Below are 19,659 nucleotides of genomic sequence, written 5' to 3'. Positions count from 1 at the left end.
TTTTCCTTTGGCTTTATCTGTGACTAGAGAAGGGCAACAACTTTGTATATTGCTAAATTGTGCCCTTAGGGCCAACCATTATTACATATAGATAGCATCCAAGAGTGAGTACCGGAGCAATATCATGGACCAAGTTCCTCACTGTGTGGGACGATGGTCCCATCTATTATTTTGGGTTTAGGCATTTTAGGACTGGTGGGTTGAGTTTCTTGGCTGACCATGAGAAGGAAATTCTATTGACTCGTAATAAAAACAGCCACGACCAATATTCAAAGAACATCATATACATTATGGGAAAGGGTAAATACATAGAATTGGATCATCATAGCGCAAAACCTACACATGAATCTCCTACCCCATTTCTCTTCTGCTATGTTCCAAGTTTGGTTCGAATCCAGCATTGTCTCTAGTTCTTTGCAAGAGGCAAAAGGCTAGGGAAGCACCAAGTCAGTATATGGCCTTGTAATTGTCACACTAGTCTATGCATTCTATAATCCAACTCTTGATATTTCATAAGATATATATGCATTAGTTGCTAATTTATATAACTTAATTGTCTTCGATTTTTCAAGTTGAATGATATTGGGTACGTTGATCTTTTGTTAAACGAGTATATATGTTGTCTTTGATCATCAAAATTCTTTTGATATCTTATAACTAATTAAGCACCAGGACACTTTGGTTCTAAATGATGTAAAGACTTGGAAGAAAAAGAGCATTTCACATTAGACAAAATTAGTTTTACCCAAAGTTGTTACTTCCACTTATCTTCTTGCACATGTAGTTGAACGTGTGGTTTGATGACTCGGGGCTGAATAATAAGAGAAAACAATTACATATAATTTCATATAAATAAAATTTTAATGTACTCATTTGAATCAAATTCGGATCTTAAAATCAAAACTAATGAATTCCAATGGATCATTTGCATTATCCAAATTTGGATTTAGTCACTCTAGATATTTGATTTTTTCGGGTCAGACAAGAAGAAATTGCATACCAGCTATTGGATCCCGAATAACAGCTGCACGACCATGAATATCCCACTTGTGTTGTACGCAACCCTGGAATAATTGATCTTAACAAACATAAGATATAACAATGAACGAAAATTAAAACTAATTTCTTATACAGAGAGAAATATCTCGAACTTTTTAACTTTCATAGTTAATTATTACCTTTTCAAATTAGAAGTACATATTTTGTTAAGTGTAATCAGCTATTTATTTATCAGTTAATGATTACATAAATAATTTCAAATGTTTAAAATATAAGAAAATCTAATAATAATGATCAATACAATAAAAGAAGAAAGGAATTCTCTTCAGTGTTGACACATCAGCATTAACATTCAAGTTGTTGTTGACACATCAATAACAATAGTTAACCAATTAAAATATAAAGATTAATACAACTGATCATATACTGCCAATAAAAATTGAATTATGTTCCACGTGTACTATGTCTCTCACATATTTTTTTCACAAACTTGCTATCTAAATTAAAACATACGTGTCCAACCAACCCCACAACCCAATTAAAAACGAAACTCAATATTAACTTATATTTTTTCAAGTTTGTATCTTCTCAAATAGTTAGTTACAAGAAAAAGACATAATAAACCTAAATAAAAAAACTCCCTTTTTTAGTCGCTGCCTCATTCTATTTTTATTCCGATTTGAATTCTGAAACGATCCGATCCGTCTTTTTTAATAATAAACAATACAGAAATCTGTTCCCAAACAGAAAGTCTCCCATTCCACCCTCCAGAATTCTCAGGTAAGGCAAAGGTACACCTCTTCTGCACCTAATCCTCCTCCTATCATCAACAAGAATTTCAAAGAGAGAAAAACTGTTTTGCAGTTAACCAAGCCACGAGATTATCGTAGAGTGCTTGTTTCTTCTGTTGATGATTTTGCATGACATAAGAGAAGCACACCCATCCCTAAATCCCGCCCTGGTCCTGTTCCTAACATCCTTGGCAGACCTCATGCACCTAAAGCTTATACACCACCTTGGATGAAGAGGAATTCAATACCATGTTCTGCTCCTCCAGATGCCTGAGCTCCAACACAGTCAAGCTAATGACTGAAAACAAGCGCTTAGTGGGAGGCAACCCACTAGTAGGTTTTTCTTTTTCTTTTGATTTTGATTTTTGTTTATTTTATTTTTATTTTTGCTTTCCTCTTACTTGATAACACTGGGGACAGTGTTGTTTAAGTCTGGGGGAGGTTAGTTACTAACTATGATTTCTGTTTTTGAGTTTCAGTTGTGTCAGTCAAAACCATAAAGTTTGACTCAAATTTTTCAAATTTTTATTTTTGTCTTTGGGAATTATGATCTTGATTAATGATTTCTCTTATTTGGCTAACACTCTAATGATTACTTGTTATGCTTGATCTCAGAACTGAAGCTTAGAAAGACTATGAGCCTTATCAACAATCCTGAAAGCCCTTATTCAATGGATATCTGATTGATCTAACGTTGTCTCAACTTTTATCAGGATTTTAACCGGACTTAATCTCTTACTTTGGGGCTGGAAATCAGTGAACTAGACTTCTTCTTCAGGTCATACAAGACAGTGCAATTTTTCAAAGTACGTCTCCCCTCTCTCTTCCCTTCAGTGCTTTAAGAAAAAAATAAAGAATAAAAGATGAGATGATTTTGATCAGTTTAGAGGGGTAGGTAAATTACCACTGACCTCCTTATTCTACTCTTGAGTCGAATGATCACACAAAGCTTGGAAGTGAGGGGTAGGTAAATTACCGATGACCCCGGTATTCGCTTACACCTTTGATTTAGAAAAAAAAAAAGAAAAGAAAAAAAAATTGGAAGTGAGAAAAGGGAGAGGAAAGGAGATGTAAGAAGAATGTCTTGGCCTGAAGAGAGTCCACATGCCACTGATCAATACACCCAAGGTAAGAATTCACCTTATTTATGCTTTAATATTGACTAATGAGATGACAATGGAGATTTCAGAGATTCCAAGGGATTGTGGGATTTGAGTAAGGAATGTTGATGCTTATCATGGTTGAGTATAAGAAGTAAGTTCTTGAGTCAGGTAAATGAAGAGTGTGAATAAGAATAATCTGCAATTGATTGAGTTCCCTGTTTTCAAACCTCTTTCACAGGTCTAAGCTTATGTTTTGCTTGAGGGCAAGCAAAGGCTAAGTCTGGGGGAGTTGATATATCATGGGTTTTGTGGTTTTTAACCATGATATAAGGAGTCTTTTAGTGTCTTTTCATTTGTTTTCTAGGATGTTTTTCGAGTCTTTACAGGTTTTCTAGGATTTTGGCATGAAATGAGCAAAGTGGAGCAATTTGGATCAGTTTGGAGCAATAATCCACAAGAAATCAACTTGGAATCGATCAGAGGAGATGGTGTCGATCGACACTGCTTAGAATCGATCGACACCCAGTCCAAAACGACGAGAGAGCCAAATTTGGAAGTTTTACAAAGTTGCCCGAAGTTTTCCATATTTGCAAGACTAGTCCCTGACGTGTTTTAGGACATATATATATAGTTTTTAGGTTTTCCAAACCCTTAAGTTTTATTCTATCAATTTTTATTTTTCCTGCAACCCTGTGAGATTTTGAGAGCTTTGGGAGAGAGAGATCAGATCTGCTTTGTAGAGAAGAATTCTTGAACTCCTTCTTATTCTTTTAATCTATATTGCTTATTATTCAGAATCATGTCTTGTTCTTCATTGATTATGTCTGATTAGTTTGCTTGTTAGGTTTAGGGTTTTTCACAGGGATTTTATGAATTGTTAGATCTGTTTATTTAGGATTCATTATCTATCTAGATCTTCATCTTAGGTTGTTCTTCATATTAATCCTTGATTGGCCATCTAGAATTAATACTTTAGGAAAATAAATTGATATGGGAATATAATTGATTTTCCTGATAAAACCTTTTGATGAACAAAATTACTTCTTACAAAGAGATTTGATTTAATAATTTTGTGAACAATCTAAACCAGATTTTATTGCTGATTTTTAACCTAGAATTTTGCAAAGAGATTTGGATTTTCTGGTTTTAAATTTAGATATTATTTGCAGTGAGAACTGATTTATTTTACAAAAGTGTTTAGAGTTCTAGATCTGTTCTTAATTGTTTGAATCCTAATTTATTGATTGATTTAATATTTCATAATTTCCTGAGAAATTCCCTAGGCCTAGCTTTTTGATCTTCTGAATTTACAACAGCTTTATTTAATATTTTGCATTGCTATTTTTAATTCAATTTAATCTATTTAGCATAATTATAAAACTCTATAATTTATTGTGTAGTCTTGAGTCCTTGTGGAATTCAACCCCTAAGTACTGCATTTACCTCTTAATTTGAGAGAGTAGCTCTAGGGTAAATTTGAGCATATCAGAGTGTCTCTTGTTCACGAGGCCGAGGCTTTCACAAGCTAGATATGTCTACAAATAATAAATTTTCTAACAATAAAACAAAACACTATAAAACAATTATGTGATTAAATATGTATAGAGTATAGACTACAAAAAGTACACCACAAATTCAAACTACACTAATATATTTCCCACAAAAATTAAAGAAAATAAAACAGAACATACATTAGAGTTAGTTAGGTTATTTATACAATTAAGTATTTAAGTCTATCCTATTTAAATGTAAACATTTATAAGCTGTCTTATCATTGTACCATAGTTTTTACAATTAATCCAATTTTTAAAAAATTATTTTTTCAATAGTTCAATATAACTTTAAATAATTACAAAAATATCCAGCAGCATAGCGCTAATCTAACCTAGTAATAATAATAATGATATATTCGTAGGCTTTTTCCAGATACGTAATCTATCTTATGGTATTTATTGAAACTCTACAAATTCAAATATAGATATTTTACAACGCCAATGGTTTTAAAACAAAAATCAATATTCCCAATTTCAGAATCAATAATTATTAGTTATCGGCTAGAAAATATTTATCAATATTTATTAGTTATCGGCTAGAAAATAACTAATAAATAGATGTCTTATGGTCCAGTTTCTGAATTGTCAGCCCAAATTGAACACGTTAAAAAACATTAAACTTGATTAGCCCAAAACTGTGTTGAATTGGAATAGAGATGAATGATATAGCCTAATCAAAGAGAGGTTCGGTTTGAAACAGAGGATATATTAGACTAGATAAGGACCCACCCGATGGGCGGGTTAAAAGTTTTGTAAATATAATTAAATTTAATAAAAATATATTAAATATATATTGTATTTTATTTATAAATTTTCTTTTTATTATAATACACTGATTATCCATATACAAATATTTTATGTATGTTACCATTAAAAGTGTATTTTTTACACTTAGGTATATTGTATGTTACAAATATATTATTTACCACCACCTAAAAAATGTCTATATGAAAAAATTAAGCCAACTATTATATGTCTCTTTACTTTCACTTTTGCAAAATTTCTTTAATCACTTAAATTGTTGGCTCAAAAAAAAAATTGAATAAAAAATAAATTACATTACAATAGTGTATGACTAACCATGGAGAGAACCTCGGCTCTGCCCTCCTTCCTTATGGAGAGAACCTTGTGTCCAACCTCCTCCACCATAGAGAGAACCTTCGCTCAGCCTTCGTCTCTTGGGGAGATAACCTTGCGTCCAACCTCCCCCACCTTCCTCCCTTAGGGAGATAACCTTGCGTCCAACCTCCTCCGCCATAGAGAGAACTTCGGCTCTGCACTCCTCCTGTGTGGAGAGAACATGTTCACGTCTTTTAGCTAACTCAAAGTGGTTTCCTCTAGCAACCAATGAATCTAAAGACTCTTATCTAACATCACAAAATCTTTTGATAGTAACTAATGTTAAATTTTCCAATGTAATCAAAGAAGTTTCTTTGACACACCATGATGTAGCCTCTGTCTCCAAGCTCCTATAGATCTGTCAACAATGATTTATGTTTTTTCAATTTATCTATGTTTGTTGTAAGCTTTTGTTTGATTAGCCTATTTTATCCAACTATTAGGTTGATGATCTTCTCCTTTTTATCTCTTTTTAAAATTGAACAAATGGTAACAATTGTGTTTGCACAACAAAAAGGTTTATGACCAACCAATCAAAGTTGAGAAATTAGAAGAAAATTAATTTGACATAATTAAAAAAAATAATAGAAAATTATAAGCACGGTAATATATGAACCTCCAATAATTCAAAGATGAATATAAAAATTAAATAAAACAATCAAAAACTACTACAATAAAATTTTAAAATACAGTATTAGAAATGAAGATGCATATATTAATCTTCCATATTTTTTTTCCGGTAAACATGTTAATCTCACCTATTCTAACTGAAAAATTAGAAAGTATGAGTATATTTTGGTTTTAAAAAATAAGGAAAATTTGCCTTCACATTAAAAAAAGCTTCACCAATAGAACAAAGTTGAAAGCAATATTTTTGAATAGATTATTTTGTTAGATGAATAATATGAGACGATCTATGTTTATATAGAAGTGAGTATTTACATTTTTTAGAATTAATAATTTTCTTTATATTTTCCTTAATCCCTTTTCTATCTTTTTGTATAATTAATAAGTAAAAAAAAAATTATAATTTCGAATTTTATGAATTATATATATATATATATAATCTCCTTATAATTATTTAAAAAACTGCTTTATTTTTACAATTTTTTGTAATTATTTTTTTATATTATTAATATTGTTTAAAACAATTTTATTTGTTTTTGTCATAATCTTAAATTTTTTTTATTAAATATTAACTTTTACACATGTCAAGATTTCAAATTAGTAACTTGACACATGTCAAAATCATGGTAAATACACCTCTCTATATAAGCAAATAGATGATCTTATGATCATAGAAATTATTTTATTCTGATCGTTAAAATTGACACTTGTCACGATCTGATGAGTTACTAACTTTGATATGTGATTTCTGATCGTTAATATTGACATGTGTCACGATCTGATTAGTTACTAACTTTGATATTTAATTGTTAAAACTGACATGTGTCACAATCTGGTGAATATTTAACTTTGATCTATGATCGTTAAAACTAACACATGTCACGATCTGGTGAGTTACTAACTTTGAGAACTAAGGTTTATATAATAAGATTCGGTTTTGTTGTTGTTGTACTCCATTATTTTTTAAAAAGACTTTTTTCTCAAGATAACGATCATTTTATAATTAATACAAGTCCAAAATATTATCTAGATTGAAACTAAATAGAAAAATATGTACGATAACATCATATTTCATTATATATCATAAAATTTTCCATTCATAAATATACATAGATCATTCGAAATTATCAAAATCTTGCTTAAACCTCTATATAAGTCCTAACGTTTTACCATCGTAAAACCATCACAAAAAAAAAGTAAATTGTTTCTTTTTCTCGTTCAACAAAACTTTAACTTCCCAAGAATTCAGAAAAGAAGATGAATACTCCAACAGTTCTTGTTGCTATAATTTTCTTTACATGCTGTGTCACATCCCAAGTCACAGCAAGGATTTTGGAGGAGCCAACTCCATCATTACGTAATGAAAAGCTCCAGTGGTGGTACCACAGGCCACGTTTCCCATCCCCTAGAGCCGGAAGAGCCTTGCCACTCCCGGCTGGCCACTTCCACCCAACTCCATTCAACCCACCACCGGAAGTTGCCAAATGCTTGGCTGATTGCAAGGAGGTAAAAACTTGTTTTGCAGATATCAGAAAAGCATTCATCACTCACAAACCCGCTATTGGATCTGATTGTTGCGCCGCAATCCAAAATATGAAAGAAGATTGTGTGAAGACCGTGTTTGGATCTTTCCATAACCACTTCTTCAATGGCGTTATCCAAAGACATTGCTCTAACAAGGCGGTTTCATCTCCTGCTTCATCTCCTGCCCCTTCGCCAGCTTAGGGTTTCTTTTTTTTTTTGTTAGAATTTAAAGTATTGATTTACTAGAGTCTTTTTTTTTTTAGTTTTTTTAAGTTATGTTTTTTATTTTATAATCCACTTTGATCTTGATATACAATTCGTTCTACCTATTCGAATAACAACAAAAATTCTTCTATAATTGAGTTTTTTTTGTTCATTATCTATATAATTTAGTTAACTTCTAATTTCAGTTCTTTAATCTACGATGATCGTTTTTTTAACTATTATTACAAGTAGTATTTGAGTTTTATGCTGAATCAGGATTCCACAGTCGTAAAAAGGAAGGTTGAAATTATTTAATTTATTTTGAACAAGACAATGAAGAAAATTTGTTTTCATTGCTCTAATTATGAGGGACAATTGCATTTTTAGTACTTTTATTTGCATTTAAATGAGCTCGTAGACCCCATATTCGTTTTTCGAGAAATAGTGCTGAAATTACAGTTGACACCCTTACGACCAAACAAAAAACAGAAGCCAAAATGATAGATTTAACCCGAGGAAGTCTGCAATAGATATCTTTAAGGTTGATTTCAAATTGACGTCAAACGGAAGACTTAAAATAAGTCTACTCTTTAATTATAGGTTAAATTTTAATTTTAAAAATTAGAAAAAATAATTTGGTAAACCTATTGACCAAATAATAACCACATAGACTTCCTACATTGTAATAAAATAAATTTACATATAAACTAGTCAAATTAAGAGAGGAATGACTGATTAGGTTAAAATTATTTGCTTTAGGGTTTGCTTAAGTAGACTTCATCGTAAACTATTAGACTATTAGTGGTTGACTTTGTTATGTCATCAACTATTAATTTCTGGGCATTCGGTCAGAACCGAGAGAACCGAACCAACTAAACCGTAATGTTCGGTTTTCGGCAGCATCTGTGAAAAGATTAACAAACCGATCGATAAAACTAATCTGATATTTCGGTTACCAGTTCGGTTCGGCGGGACATAACCGAACGGTTATAATTAACCAAGTTATATATAACTAATTTTCACAAACCCTAATCTCCCTCATTTCTTCCACTTTCACTTTCTGCCTCTCTCTCTAGCGATAAGCGATTCTAAAACCAAAAAACCTCTAAATCGTATATTATTTTCTTCTTTACTCTTTTTTCTCTTCTTCATCTCCTTCACACCTTCTTCTTCTTCCTCCCTAGGGTTAAGAGTATTGCAACGACAGGAGAATCATGATACTGGCCGGATCTCTTCTACTCCTGCCACTACCACGCCGCCTCCACCTCCGCACTCCTCTGACTACGCTCCTTACCCAAAACTCGACTCTACCGACGTCACTCCTCCTCCTTCCCAGCCCATCCCCGCCGCCGCCACCACCATGCCTCCGGAGTCCAATCCTTATATTTTTCCTGCCCCTGTTCCAAGAGTGAGTTCTTCTTCTCTCTATCCGATTTGTCGCATCTAATCCTATTTCTGCGTTTGATTTGTTTAATATTGATTGATCTTGGTTTTGGTGGTAGATACGATGGATTCGATTAAGGATACGCTAGGTAAATGGGGGAAGATGGCTGCCGAAGCTGGTGAACAGGTTTGTGCAGATATACTTGCCATTGTTGAGGCTGGTGAACAGGTTTGTTCTTGTTTTTCGTTCAGGAAGTATCAGTTAAACACTTGACTGGAGTTGTTATGTTCTTTGCTTTCAGACTGGTCTCTTTTCATGTCAGATTAGTTGGTCGGTGGCTCTCTTATCTTCGTCTGCAGGTTCTGTGAGTCTGGCTTCCTTGTCATTTGTGTGTTTTGGCCACAGTTTTGTCTTTTTGACGTTTATTTTTATTTTTTTGTCTAGGTTCTGCAATATCCAGAAACCAAAAGAGAAGCTCTTCTTTGAGCAAGAGCTTTCTATATCTAATATTCATGTCTTTGTCATTTAATTAAATGGGCCTCAGGAAAAAATTGAACAAGGTAGCTTAAGCTGCTTTGCATTACTCTGTTAATGATATAATCATGATATGGTCTATTTGTTAGGAATCTTATACGTAGAAGTGGTTGATATATATATTTTAGGCTACTATCGTCTTTGGTTTTCTTGTAAAAGTATATTCTTTTTTTGCAAACAGAGACACCATACTAGAAAAGCGTCAGTTGAATTATCGTAATTTGGTAGTTTTATGAATGAAGTTTTCTTTGAGATATTTAGTCTCTGGTATGCTAGCTTATCTTACAATATGAATTTAGTCGGTGGTCCAACCGTGTCGGTGGTCCAACCGTGTCGGTCGTCCAACCCACCCTCTTCTCGCCGATAGTGCTCTCACCACTCTCATCGCCAAGCCCAATGGTTCCTCCCGTGATTTCTTGTCTTCTTCTCTCGGGAGGTGGCAGAACCGTAACTCCAACTCCGATCGTGGTTTGATTCAAGCCTTTAAAACTATCGCCACCATGTCTGAAAGGTAGTCCCATTTTCTGATTTTCGTTTATCACCCCCCTTCTGAGATATTGGATTTGGACTTTACAAAGCATTGAAAACGTTTAGATCACATGGTTTCTTAATGAGAGTACATGGTTTATGCAATGTTGTCTCCGCTTGGTGATTGGTCTTTGTATGTGCTTGCTTTGATTTATATCACGCATGCAATATGAATTTATGTCTGGAGGTATGGTGTCTTTGATTTATATCACGCATGCAATATACTCTCATGTATACAATATGAATTTAGTCTCTGTTAGATCCTTGGTGTAATAGTCATGTTGATCGCTGCAATAAATGCGAGAATTGTTTCATTAACAAGCATTATTACTCTTTCTAGCTGTACTTGCATTATGACAATGATTTAGCAGTTTCTATTCACGTACACTGGTTAAATAATTTTCATGAAATTTTTGTTTTTCTGCCTATCCCCAAATTCAACAAGAGGCCGTGATAAATCTCAATATGTTACTACAACATCAGCAAGCAAGTTGCCTACAGAACTCCCGGCAAAACAGGAACAACCAAAGTGCAAAGACAGTAAGCTCGTTCAAGCTACAGTGGGTGTGAGATGGACAATGAGAAATTGTTACGAGTTTGTGTTCGATAGTTTGTGTTCACGAAGTTATGTATAAATAATCTGCTCATTTTAATACAACAAAAACAAACCGTCTCTCATGTATCTAAACTGAGTGATCAAGAAGGAACAAAATAAAAAGAGAGTTGTGGTTTTCAAAATGCTCTTCATTTATCATAGTTTGCCAAAATTGAAACATCATTACACTTTACTTCTTCAACAGATCATCTATCACATTGAGCATTTAAAAAACTAAGAGGATCTATTCAGGAACTTGTCGACTCTATGATTAGTTGAAGTTGAGAGAAATTTCATGCAAATAGGAGGTTTAACTCCAGCTATATCAAGCACTAAACTTGGCAAAGTCCAGATTCCATCTTCACATATCAAACCAGAAGCCACTGTTGTCGCAAAAGCTTCAGTCTTTGGCGCATCTAACCTCTCCCAGACAAACAAAATAAAACTCCTCACGCACATGTCAATCGCAAAGTTAGAGATAGAATTGTTGTAGAAAAAGTTTAACTTAAATATCAATAGAAAAAGAAAATGAATATAAATTTTTTATAAAAAAATCAAAAAAAAATCAATTAAAGACTTTTTCAATTACACAGACTTCACACAGAACTCCACCACGTTGACTTCAAAAATAAGTCTAAGTTAATGACCTAACTGCCTAAGAAAACGAAAAACTTGATTTCTCCATATGTATTATATATAATCATGTCAAAAACATACAGAGGCAAGTAAATAACATATATCAAAGAATACAACAAGAAAATCTTAAAAATTATTCACCAATTTGCAATAATTTGGTTTTCAAATAATACTGACTTCATGTTCACATCAACGAGTAGACATAAAAAAGACTATACGAGGATAACTTCAAATGAAGTCTATTTCTTGGGGTCTATTTTTGCAATTACAATTTTACAAAGCAGACTGCGAATGAAGTCTACCATAACCGGTTGACTTCTTTTGTGGTCTTCCTTTGTTAATTTTTTGGTTAGTTTTGCAATTAAATAGATAAAACAAGGTAGACTTCAATGGAAAGTTCAACCGGTTAACTTCAAATATAGTCGACTATGGTTATTTTTGCAATTGACCAACCCATTGACTTTACAGTAGACTTCTGTCTACTAAGTAGACTTTAACTATCCATCAACCAGAAAAAGTAAACTTCGCCGTGGTTAGTTTTGCAATTGACCATGTTTGACTTTCGCCAAGTAGACTTCATATGAAGTCTACATTAATGATGACTTCGTTTGCAGTCTGCCGTGGTCATTTTTGCAATTGACCAACAATTGCATTTTTTTAATAGTAGACTTCTTTTGCAGTCAACTAATAATTTAATATATTTTTAATATATTAATATTACGGTCAATGCTTAAATAGTTTGGTCAATTGCAAAAATAGTCACTATGGAAGTCTACTCGTTTATTATCGTAAGAAGACTTCGTCCGGCAGTCATAACTAAAAAGTCAATAACTTGGTCAATTGCAAAAATACACCTTAGTAGACTGCAAATGAAGTATCTGACGGAAAGATTATAATGCAGTCTGAACCATATTTTTTTGTTTTCAAATGAAATTAAGGAGACTGAAATTGCAGTCTACGGGCTCGAAACTCGATAAATTTTTAATTGCAAAACTGACCACAGAGTAGACTTTACATGATATTATGACGGTTAGACTAACAAATGAAGTCTACTTTCGCAAAAAAATCAAGGAAAATCATGAAATCTACCGGAAAATAACCTTATCGGTGGTTGTTTCACAATGTCAAGCACCGAGGACGTCGTCTTTAGTCACCACAGAAGAAACCCAGCACCAATTTAATCACTATCCAAGAATCATGACATATAACAAGATAAATGCACTTGCAAATTTTCTTGGATTAAAATGGAGAGGAGATGGAAGAAAATGAAGTTCTCATAGCATTGGGTGTTATTTAAGCTCACAAATTTGGGTTGTTGAAGCATTAAGAGCTTCAAATTTGGTTGTTCATGGTGGTTGGAAAATTGATGGTGGTGACACAACCGTAAATAAAAGAAGAAGATGAGGATATGGATGTAATAAACATTTTCGCAAGAAATTCAAATAAATCAGAAATAATGGCATTTATGTGAATACATGGAATGACAGAGGATTTAGTAGGGAGAAAGTGGCAAATGTTGGAGAGAGAAAAAGAGGGGTCTAATTTTGCAATTGACTCAGATCAGGGGTCTAATTTTGCAAGTGTTCCCTAATTATGAGGTAGCAGTCAGAATTCACTTTGAAGGTCAAAGATTAAAATATATTTGTTTATAAAAAGAAAAAAAAAGCAATGGTAGAAAAAATCAGCCATCAATAATAAAATTATTTCATAATGTTGCAATAGTATCAAAAGAAATACAAAACAAAATAAAACGAAACTTGGTTCAACAATAATGGAAAGGAAACCTTCAAATCTCCAAATCAATGCAAACGCATTATTAATAAAGTCTTCAAACATTTTTCATAAAATAATTCGATTAACAGATACCATTCGTCTTATTCTTCCTGTCAGAGACAAACTTCTTCCAGCCTTTGATGATGTCTCTCTGCTTCTCGATATCGATATCGCTCTTCTTAACCGTCACCACCAAGTTATCGCTGTTAGCTTCACTCTTTTCTTCCCCAAGTGATATTTTGTGGATCACTCGCGAAGGAAGCTCATCGAGCTCATGCATCACTTTCTCAATATCGCTCACAAGTCTCTCAGCGAGTGTTCTAGAGAAATCTTCTCTGATAACCACTCGAAGAACAGTTATGTGTTGTGCATCTGGAGGCATTGTATAGGCTGGTACTATCCATCCATACCTACATTGCAAATATTTGTAGAGATATTAGTTACAACATATTACGTATTCATCATACATATAACATATCTAATTTCTTAGTTGATGAATCTTTTGACCTAGCTACATTGAAATGAGAAAGAGTTTTTAAAATATTCTTAGTTAAGATAGATAACCTGCGAAGCATGTCGGAAATTTCGAATTCAGTGTGACAACTGCTATCTTTCAAGGAGAAAGCGACAAGTGGCACTCCCTCGTCCTTCGAAACAATGTTGAACCTCTCTGTCTTCTCGAGTCCTTGCTTTAGCACGATCATATTCTCTCTACAATTCTCCATCACATTTTTGTAACCCTGTTTTATACATTTTAATTGTTAAGTAATGTCTAGTTAATTAGCATAATTTTTTTTTTGGTAAATCGTGGACAGACATACCTCGTGGCCCAATCGGATAAGTTGGTAGTATTGAGCTATGATTTGACTAGAACCTGCGTTTATTGACAGAATAAACCAATGAGTAAAATAAAAATCAGAACTTTTTCAAATACGACAACCTCTAAGTTACGTTTCCCCCCCTTTATTAAAATGGAAACAAATTTGACTTCCAGCATTTTGATTACCACCGATTCCTTAAATTATAGTACAAAGTTATAAAAAAATGGAAAATATTAGGTGAAGTTTCCCTATTTTAAATGGAATAAAAGTTTGACCGCAGTTGCTCCATGACAATGATGAATTGATGATCAACTACTAGACTACTATAATATTTATTTTAGAAAAAGACTAGAAGACTATTACGAAAATAACTAATAAAAACAAATAAAAATGATTACGAAATCAGTTTTTGTATATTAAAATGGCAAGAAAATTTTATCTCCATCACTTGATCATGACTAGTAATTAAAAAGTTGAACAAAAAAGGATTAGAAGTAGCAAAAATAATAACAATTAATGAAGTAAATTTACCTTTGGAGAAATTGAGAGTGAAAGTGGGTTGGTCAGCACCAAGGTAATTGATATGGAAGATGAGATCCTCAGGCAAATCCTCTTTGTTTCTCCAAATCACCCAACCAATTCCTGCGTACACAAGTCCATACTTGTGACCACTCACATTGATACTCTTCACCAACGGCAGTCTAAAGTCCCATTCCAACTCCGGATACAAAAACGGTGCTATGAATCCTCCACTTGCCGCATCCACGTGAATGGGTGTGTCCCAACTATCAAAAAAACATATTTTAGTTTTTTTATATATATAACTTAGATATTCTATATCGTGTAGTACTGTCATGTAAAAACAATCCATTAACTTATAATTACCCGGTTTCTTTGTTTTTCTCAACCAAAAGATCGTTCAAGAGTTTAACATCTTCGAACTCTCCATTAAGAGTGGAACCAAGAATGGCTGCAACACAAATAGTGTTCTCGTCAACCATGTCAACAGCTTTTTGCGGGTCCATCACATAGTATCCTTCACTCAGTTTCACTTCCTTGAGCTCAACCTCAAAGTACCTAGCGAATTTCTCCCAACACACCTAAACATTTTGAATATTGTTTATAAGAAAATGATTGATCAAAATGATTAAGATCATTAACGATTTGATTTAAAAAACGTTAGCTAAAAAATTTACTTGAACATTGGCTCCAGTGACAATGTTGGGTTTATCGACAGGTTTGCCTTCGGCTTTGCGCTTGTTCTGCCATGTACGCTTAAAGGCCAAACCGGCCAACATTATGGCCTCCGATGATCCAACGGTTCCTACTCCGATGGCTGTCTCCGTCTCTCCTAACGGTGCATTGAATAGATGTGCAATCATGTTCACACATCGGTTCTGTTTTTTATTTGTTTATTTCAATATTGAAACAAAAAGAATTATTAGTGAAATAACCAACTTGACTCACTTTATCACATCGAGATTGATGCTTACTTATAAAGTTATAATATAGTGTATAATCTTAGTGGATAATTAACAACGTGACAGATGTAAAAGTGAAGTGCAAAACTAAGATAATACAGTACACACTACGTCGTGGAGATAAGTGATAACCCATAACAATTGATATTCTGTAATCCAACATGATATCATGTACTTTACCTTATGATGTAAAATAATTACAATCAGATAGTTGACAAAAAGAAAAAATAAATGTTAAGACTTTGGTCATTATTTAAGTTGTCAATTTAAATTTGGAGGAATGTAATAATTGAAAGTTTCTATTGTTTTCTCATATTTATTTCCGTGATGGCCGATCAAAAATATACTATAATAATTTTTTTTTAAAAAGGTATCCAGCAATTTCAAATGTCTGGTATTTGCGGAAATAAAGTAGTACAAATATTCCCCCCCTAATCATTACTGTATTGTCCAAACTATTCCAAATTTGATCAACACACAGCCAGAGAAAAAGTCAATCTAGTTGGTTCATATTTTATACATAGAGAAAAATATATTCAATGACGAAGCATCTTATTAAATGATAAAAAACTACTAATAGTTTCAAATATTAATTAGACATAGATTTAAAAAAAGACCCTCTCGAATCAGAGAATAACCCAACTACTACGACGTGGACACCTAGTATTTCCAAGATCCAACCTCCCCCAAATAATTACTGTTTACATATGCGGTAATAAAGTCTACTTAATATACAACGTACACTTCAATACTATATAGTAAATCACCCAAATTTGATCAACACAGCCAAAATATAAAACTCAAACCAAGTTGGTATACATATAGATATAAGATTCAGTCAATAACAAATTAGCATTTTATTAGACTATTAGTTAGACTAATTAACCATGGTCTTAATTACAGCAATCCCGAAACATCCATCATGGTATGGTATACCGTATAATCTCGATCCAAATATATCAATGGAGTTTATTTTAACCCGAACACATTCTATATCACACAAGTCGTTTAAAAAAATCAAGATCCTAAAATCATTAATCTTCATATATAAGCGATACGTAAATAATTATGTTTAAAACCAAATTCTGAAACAATCATGACTATATGTGATAAGAAAAAAAAGAAAAAAAATACCTGGAGTTCGGTGGTGACGGGGTACTCGTCCATGTCAACATAGTTCTTGTTAATGGAGGACATGATGAGTTTATCGCACTCAGGCTCCATCCATGTCGTCACGAAAGAGGCTAAGTTTAGCCTTGGGTTACCGTCAAGCATCAACTCGTCGTTGATGATCTGATACGCTGCTTCTTTCGGCATGGAGTTTTCGGGCATCTTGTACCTGATCATGATTTTATTCCCCAATATTACATATATATATATATATATAATGTATATAATGTGATCAAGATTTTGGTTATGTATATAGATTACCTAGGGAGTGAAGTTCGGACGTATCGTGAAGCGAATGTGGAGTGGATAGAGCCATCTGAATCCGACGCGGCGTGGGAGAGCACCATCACGACGATGAGACAGAGAGAGAGACTACCAAGAGATGATTATTAGAGAAAAAGTGATGTTGAGGAAAGTGCTTAATGGGAATGGAGGAATAAGAGAAACACCTTAGGGGGGTTTTATATCAATTAAATTAGTTATTGATATTGATTGATTGGGTTACCATGTGGGTTACTTGGGTGGGTTGGGTAATAATATATTATATAAACAATTTTTTGGAAACTTCCTTTGTCAGAATATTTCTTCCCCAAGGCCTATACTTTGTTTGAATTAGTAGAATAATGCCTCTAGTTTTGTTTTCAGTTTTGAGACTTTTGATCCATTAATCTCTTTTTGAGAAAAAATTATTTTTTCAAAATCTAAATTAGAATCCTATGGAACATAAAGCACACTGAAAACACGGTTTCTTTTTCTTTCTTTGTTGTTTTTGATCAAAAGATTTCTAAAAAAGACTATACACGGTAAAAATATTCAAAGCTTTTTATGGAATATATATGCATAATGCATTGAATTGAATATTTGACTATATATGTGATGTGAATACAAAATTCTTCTCAGAAAAATTCTCTTTTTGCTAATTTGTTTTTTTTTTCTTTAAAGGCAAAGTGTTTGTTTAGATTAGCGGGGAATATTTAACTTTGTCTTCATGATACGATTATACCACATGTTTTCACTTTTTACATTGTTAGAACACTGAAGATGACGCGTATGGATGGTTTCACTTTCTATGAACGTCGTTATTCGTTAGTATATATTCTTTATACCCGCACAGCGGAAATGGTTATTGAAATACAAAATGAAACAAGTCATAATGTAGTACGTGAATTTTTCATGTCATACTATACTAGTATACTACGCCCACGTAATTAAGATTAAAGGTCTTGCATAGTGCACAGTTGATGTTTGTAATCATATATATATTTACCGACTTATAATATCCAACTAAGAACTAACTGTAAAGGTATTGCATATTATTCAATTAGTCTCTATTATTGAGTCCTAATGCGTCATATTATTAACTTTATCTTTCATATTTTATCTAGAAAATCAAAGATTATATAGACATCAAAAGAAAGTGCACTATTTTAAATTTCATGAGCTAAAAGATTAAATAACATGTATTCATATCGCAAATAGTGCGATGAAATGTATATATATACACACAAATGAAATTAAACTTTGAAAAAGGTGAAGTTAAGATTATATTTAATGGAAGTTCGCCCTAATTCTCTCTCAAACCCGATAATCGAAGCGCCGCTATCTTCACTTTCCTCCGATGTCGGTAGAGCTCCGGCTCGCCGACGTCGGGATCTCTCGTTCTCTCCGCTCCTCTACTTCGTTTTCTGTTCTCTTAATTTCTTCTTTCAAGCTTTTTTTCCCTTTTGTTGTTTATTTTTGTTCCCCAACCAAACCTCCACACCCAACCTAGTGCTAGACAAAGGCCGGATTGTGTGCCCCTACAGAAGGATCTGGAGTCCGGTGAAACCCATCCTCATCTATCCTTATCCAGCCTTATCGTCGACGGTACCAAAGTCTCTGTGCTTCTCTTTCCCCCAATCCGGATTGGGTTTTGCCATTGAAGCCTCTTCTTCCTCAACGGTACTTGTATTGTTATGTGGCGAGAAATCTTCCAGTGTTGCGAACCGTCTCTGTTTATGGACTCCCGTCCCTAAGATCTGTCACACTATGAGCTCGACAGAACCATGTCAACTCCCCTGGCCATCCCCAAAGTCTATTGGATCTTTGCGGATGAGCTCAGGACTTGTAATTGGTTTGCTATCATCCCAATTGGTCTCGCCAAACTTCCGAAACCCCAGGTCCTTTCTATATATCCTTATGTTATCTAGTAAACAATTCTTTTGTTTGTTGGTTGAACTCGGTGTTCGAAGACTGCATCTGAGAATCCACTTACCTAGAATGTTTGGTAGTAACAAAGTGTATGGTCGATACCTGGTCCTTGCTCATGTGTTGAATTTGTCTGTTAATTGGAAGAACCAAATCCTCTATATCCCTATGCTAACTAGCGTTTCTAGTTCTCAACATCATCCCACCAACCGAACCAGTTTGGTTTAACAACCACCCATCAGACCAAACCTCACTCACTTTTATCATTGTCAAACCGTTTGCATACTTTGACATATGAGAGAGAACTCACCTGTACTGCTATGTTTTGACATATCCATATGGTTTGTTTTGGTCTTTACCTCCCTTGGTTATGCTAGTTGTGAAGTTCTGCTGCTCTATGGTCCATTGCCCTGTATCTCAATGTTGACATCCGACGATCTTCAGCAAACCACTCTCAGCACCACCACCATCATCCGGGCTTCAGCCCACCGAATCTCTGCCATTGCATTGCTCCTGCTAATGCTCCTTGCTCCGGTGAGACCCTTGGCTTTGATTCCTTTACAAACGTCACAATGTCTTAAGACCGTGACCATCTTGTCTTCTGTCGAATCCTTCGATGCTGACCAATCT

At 33.7% G+C, this 19,659-nt stretch overlaps 2 protein-coding genes and 1 long non-coding RNA gene across 6 annotated transcripts; 2 read left to right on the top strand and 1 right to left on the bottom strand.

Annotated features, from left to right (window-relative positions):
• The first annotated feature begins 7,405 nt into the window (after positions 1 to 7,405).
• Positions 7,406 to 8,071, top strand: LOC104770029 (uncharacterized). The gene has a single exon (XM_010494378.2). It carries the CDS (start codon positions 7,450 to 7,452, stop codon positions 7,915 to 7,917), a length of 468 nt encoding a protein of 155 aa, XP_010492680.2. The 5' UTR covers positions 7,406 to 7,449; the 3' UTR covers positions 7,918 to 8,071.
• An 881-nt stretch (positions 8,072 to 8,952) lies between these two features.
• Positions 8,953 to 11,104, top strand: LOC104756542 (uncharacterized). Of its 4 annotated transcripts, none has more exons than XR_015592979.1 (5): positions 8,953 to 9,328; positions 9,423 to 9,490; positions 9,606 to 9,663; positions 9,749 to 10,349; positions 10,812 to 11,104. It is a non-coding gene; the product is annotated as an uncharacterized LOC104756542 (long non-coding RNA). The 4 variants fall into 4 exon arrangements; XR_015592978.1 differs by having other exon boundaries at positions 9,606 to 9,668; XR_015592977.1 differs by having other exon boundaries at positions 9,423 to 9,532.
• Positions 11,105 to 13,266: 2,162 nt separating this feature from the next.
• On the bottom strand, positions 13,267 to 17,464 carry LOC104770027 (glutamate decarboxylase 1). The gene is made up of 8 exons (XM_010494377.2): positions 17,104 to 17,464; positions 16,807 to 17,011; positions 15,388 to 15,588; positions 15,077 to 15,291; positions 14,723 to 14,976; positions 14,192 to 14,244; positions 13,935 to 14,110; positions 13,267 to 13,780 (listed from the first exon to the last, which is right to left on the bottom strand). Exons 1-8 carry the CDS (start codon positions 17,187 to 17,189, stop codon positions 13,453 to 13,455), a joined length of 1,518 nt encoding a protein of 505 aa, XP_010492679.1. The 5' UTR covers positions 17,190 to 17,464; the 3' UTR covers positions 13,267 to 13,452.
• Between the last annotated feature and the right edge of the window lie 2,195 nt (positions 17,465 to 19,659).

The sequence above is a fragment of the Camelina sativa genome, chromosome 20 (assembly GCF_030686135.1).
Source record: "Camelina sativa cultivar CO46 ecotype springtype chromosome 20, ASM3068613v1".
Classification (NCBI taxonomy): Eukaryota; Viridiplantae; Streptophyta; class Magnoliopsida; order Brassicales; family Brassicaceae; genus Camelina; species Camelina sativa.
Note: the sequence above shows the minus strand (reverse complement) of the source record. Positions and strands in the feature narration are given on the sequence as shown.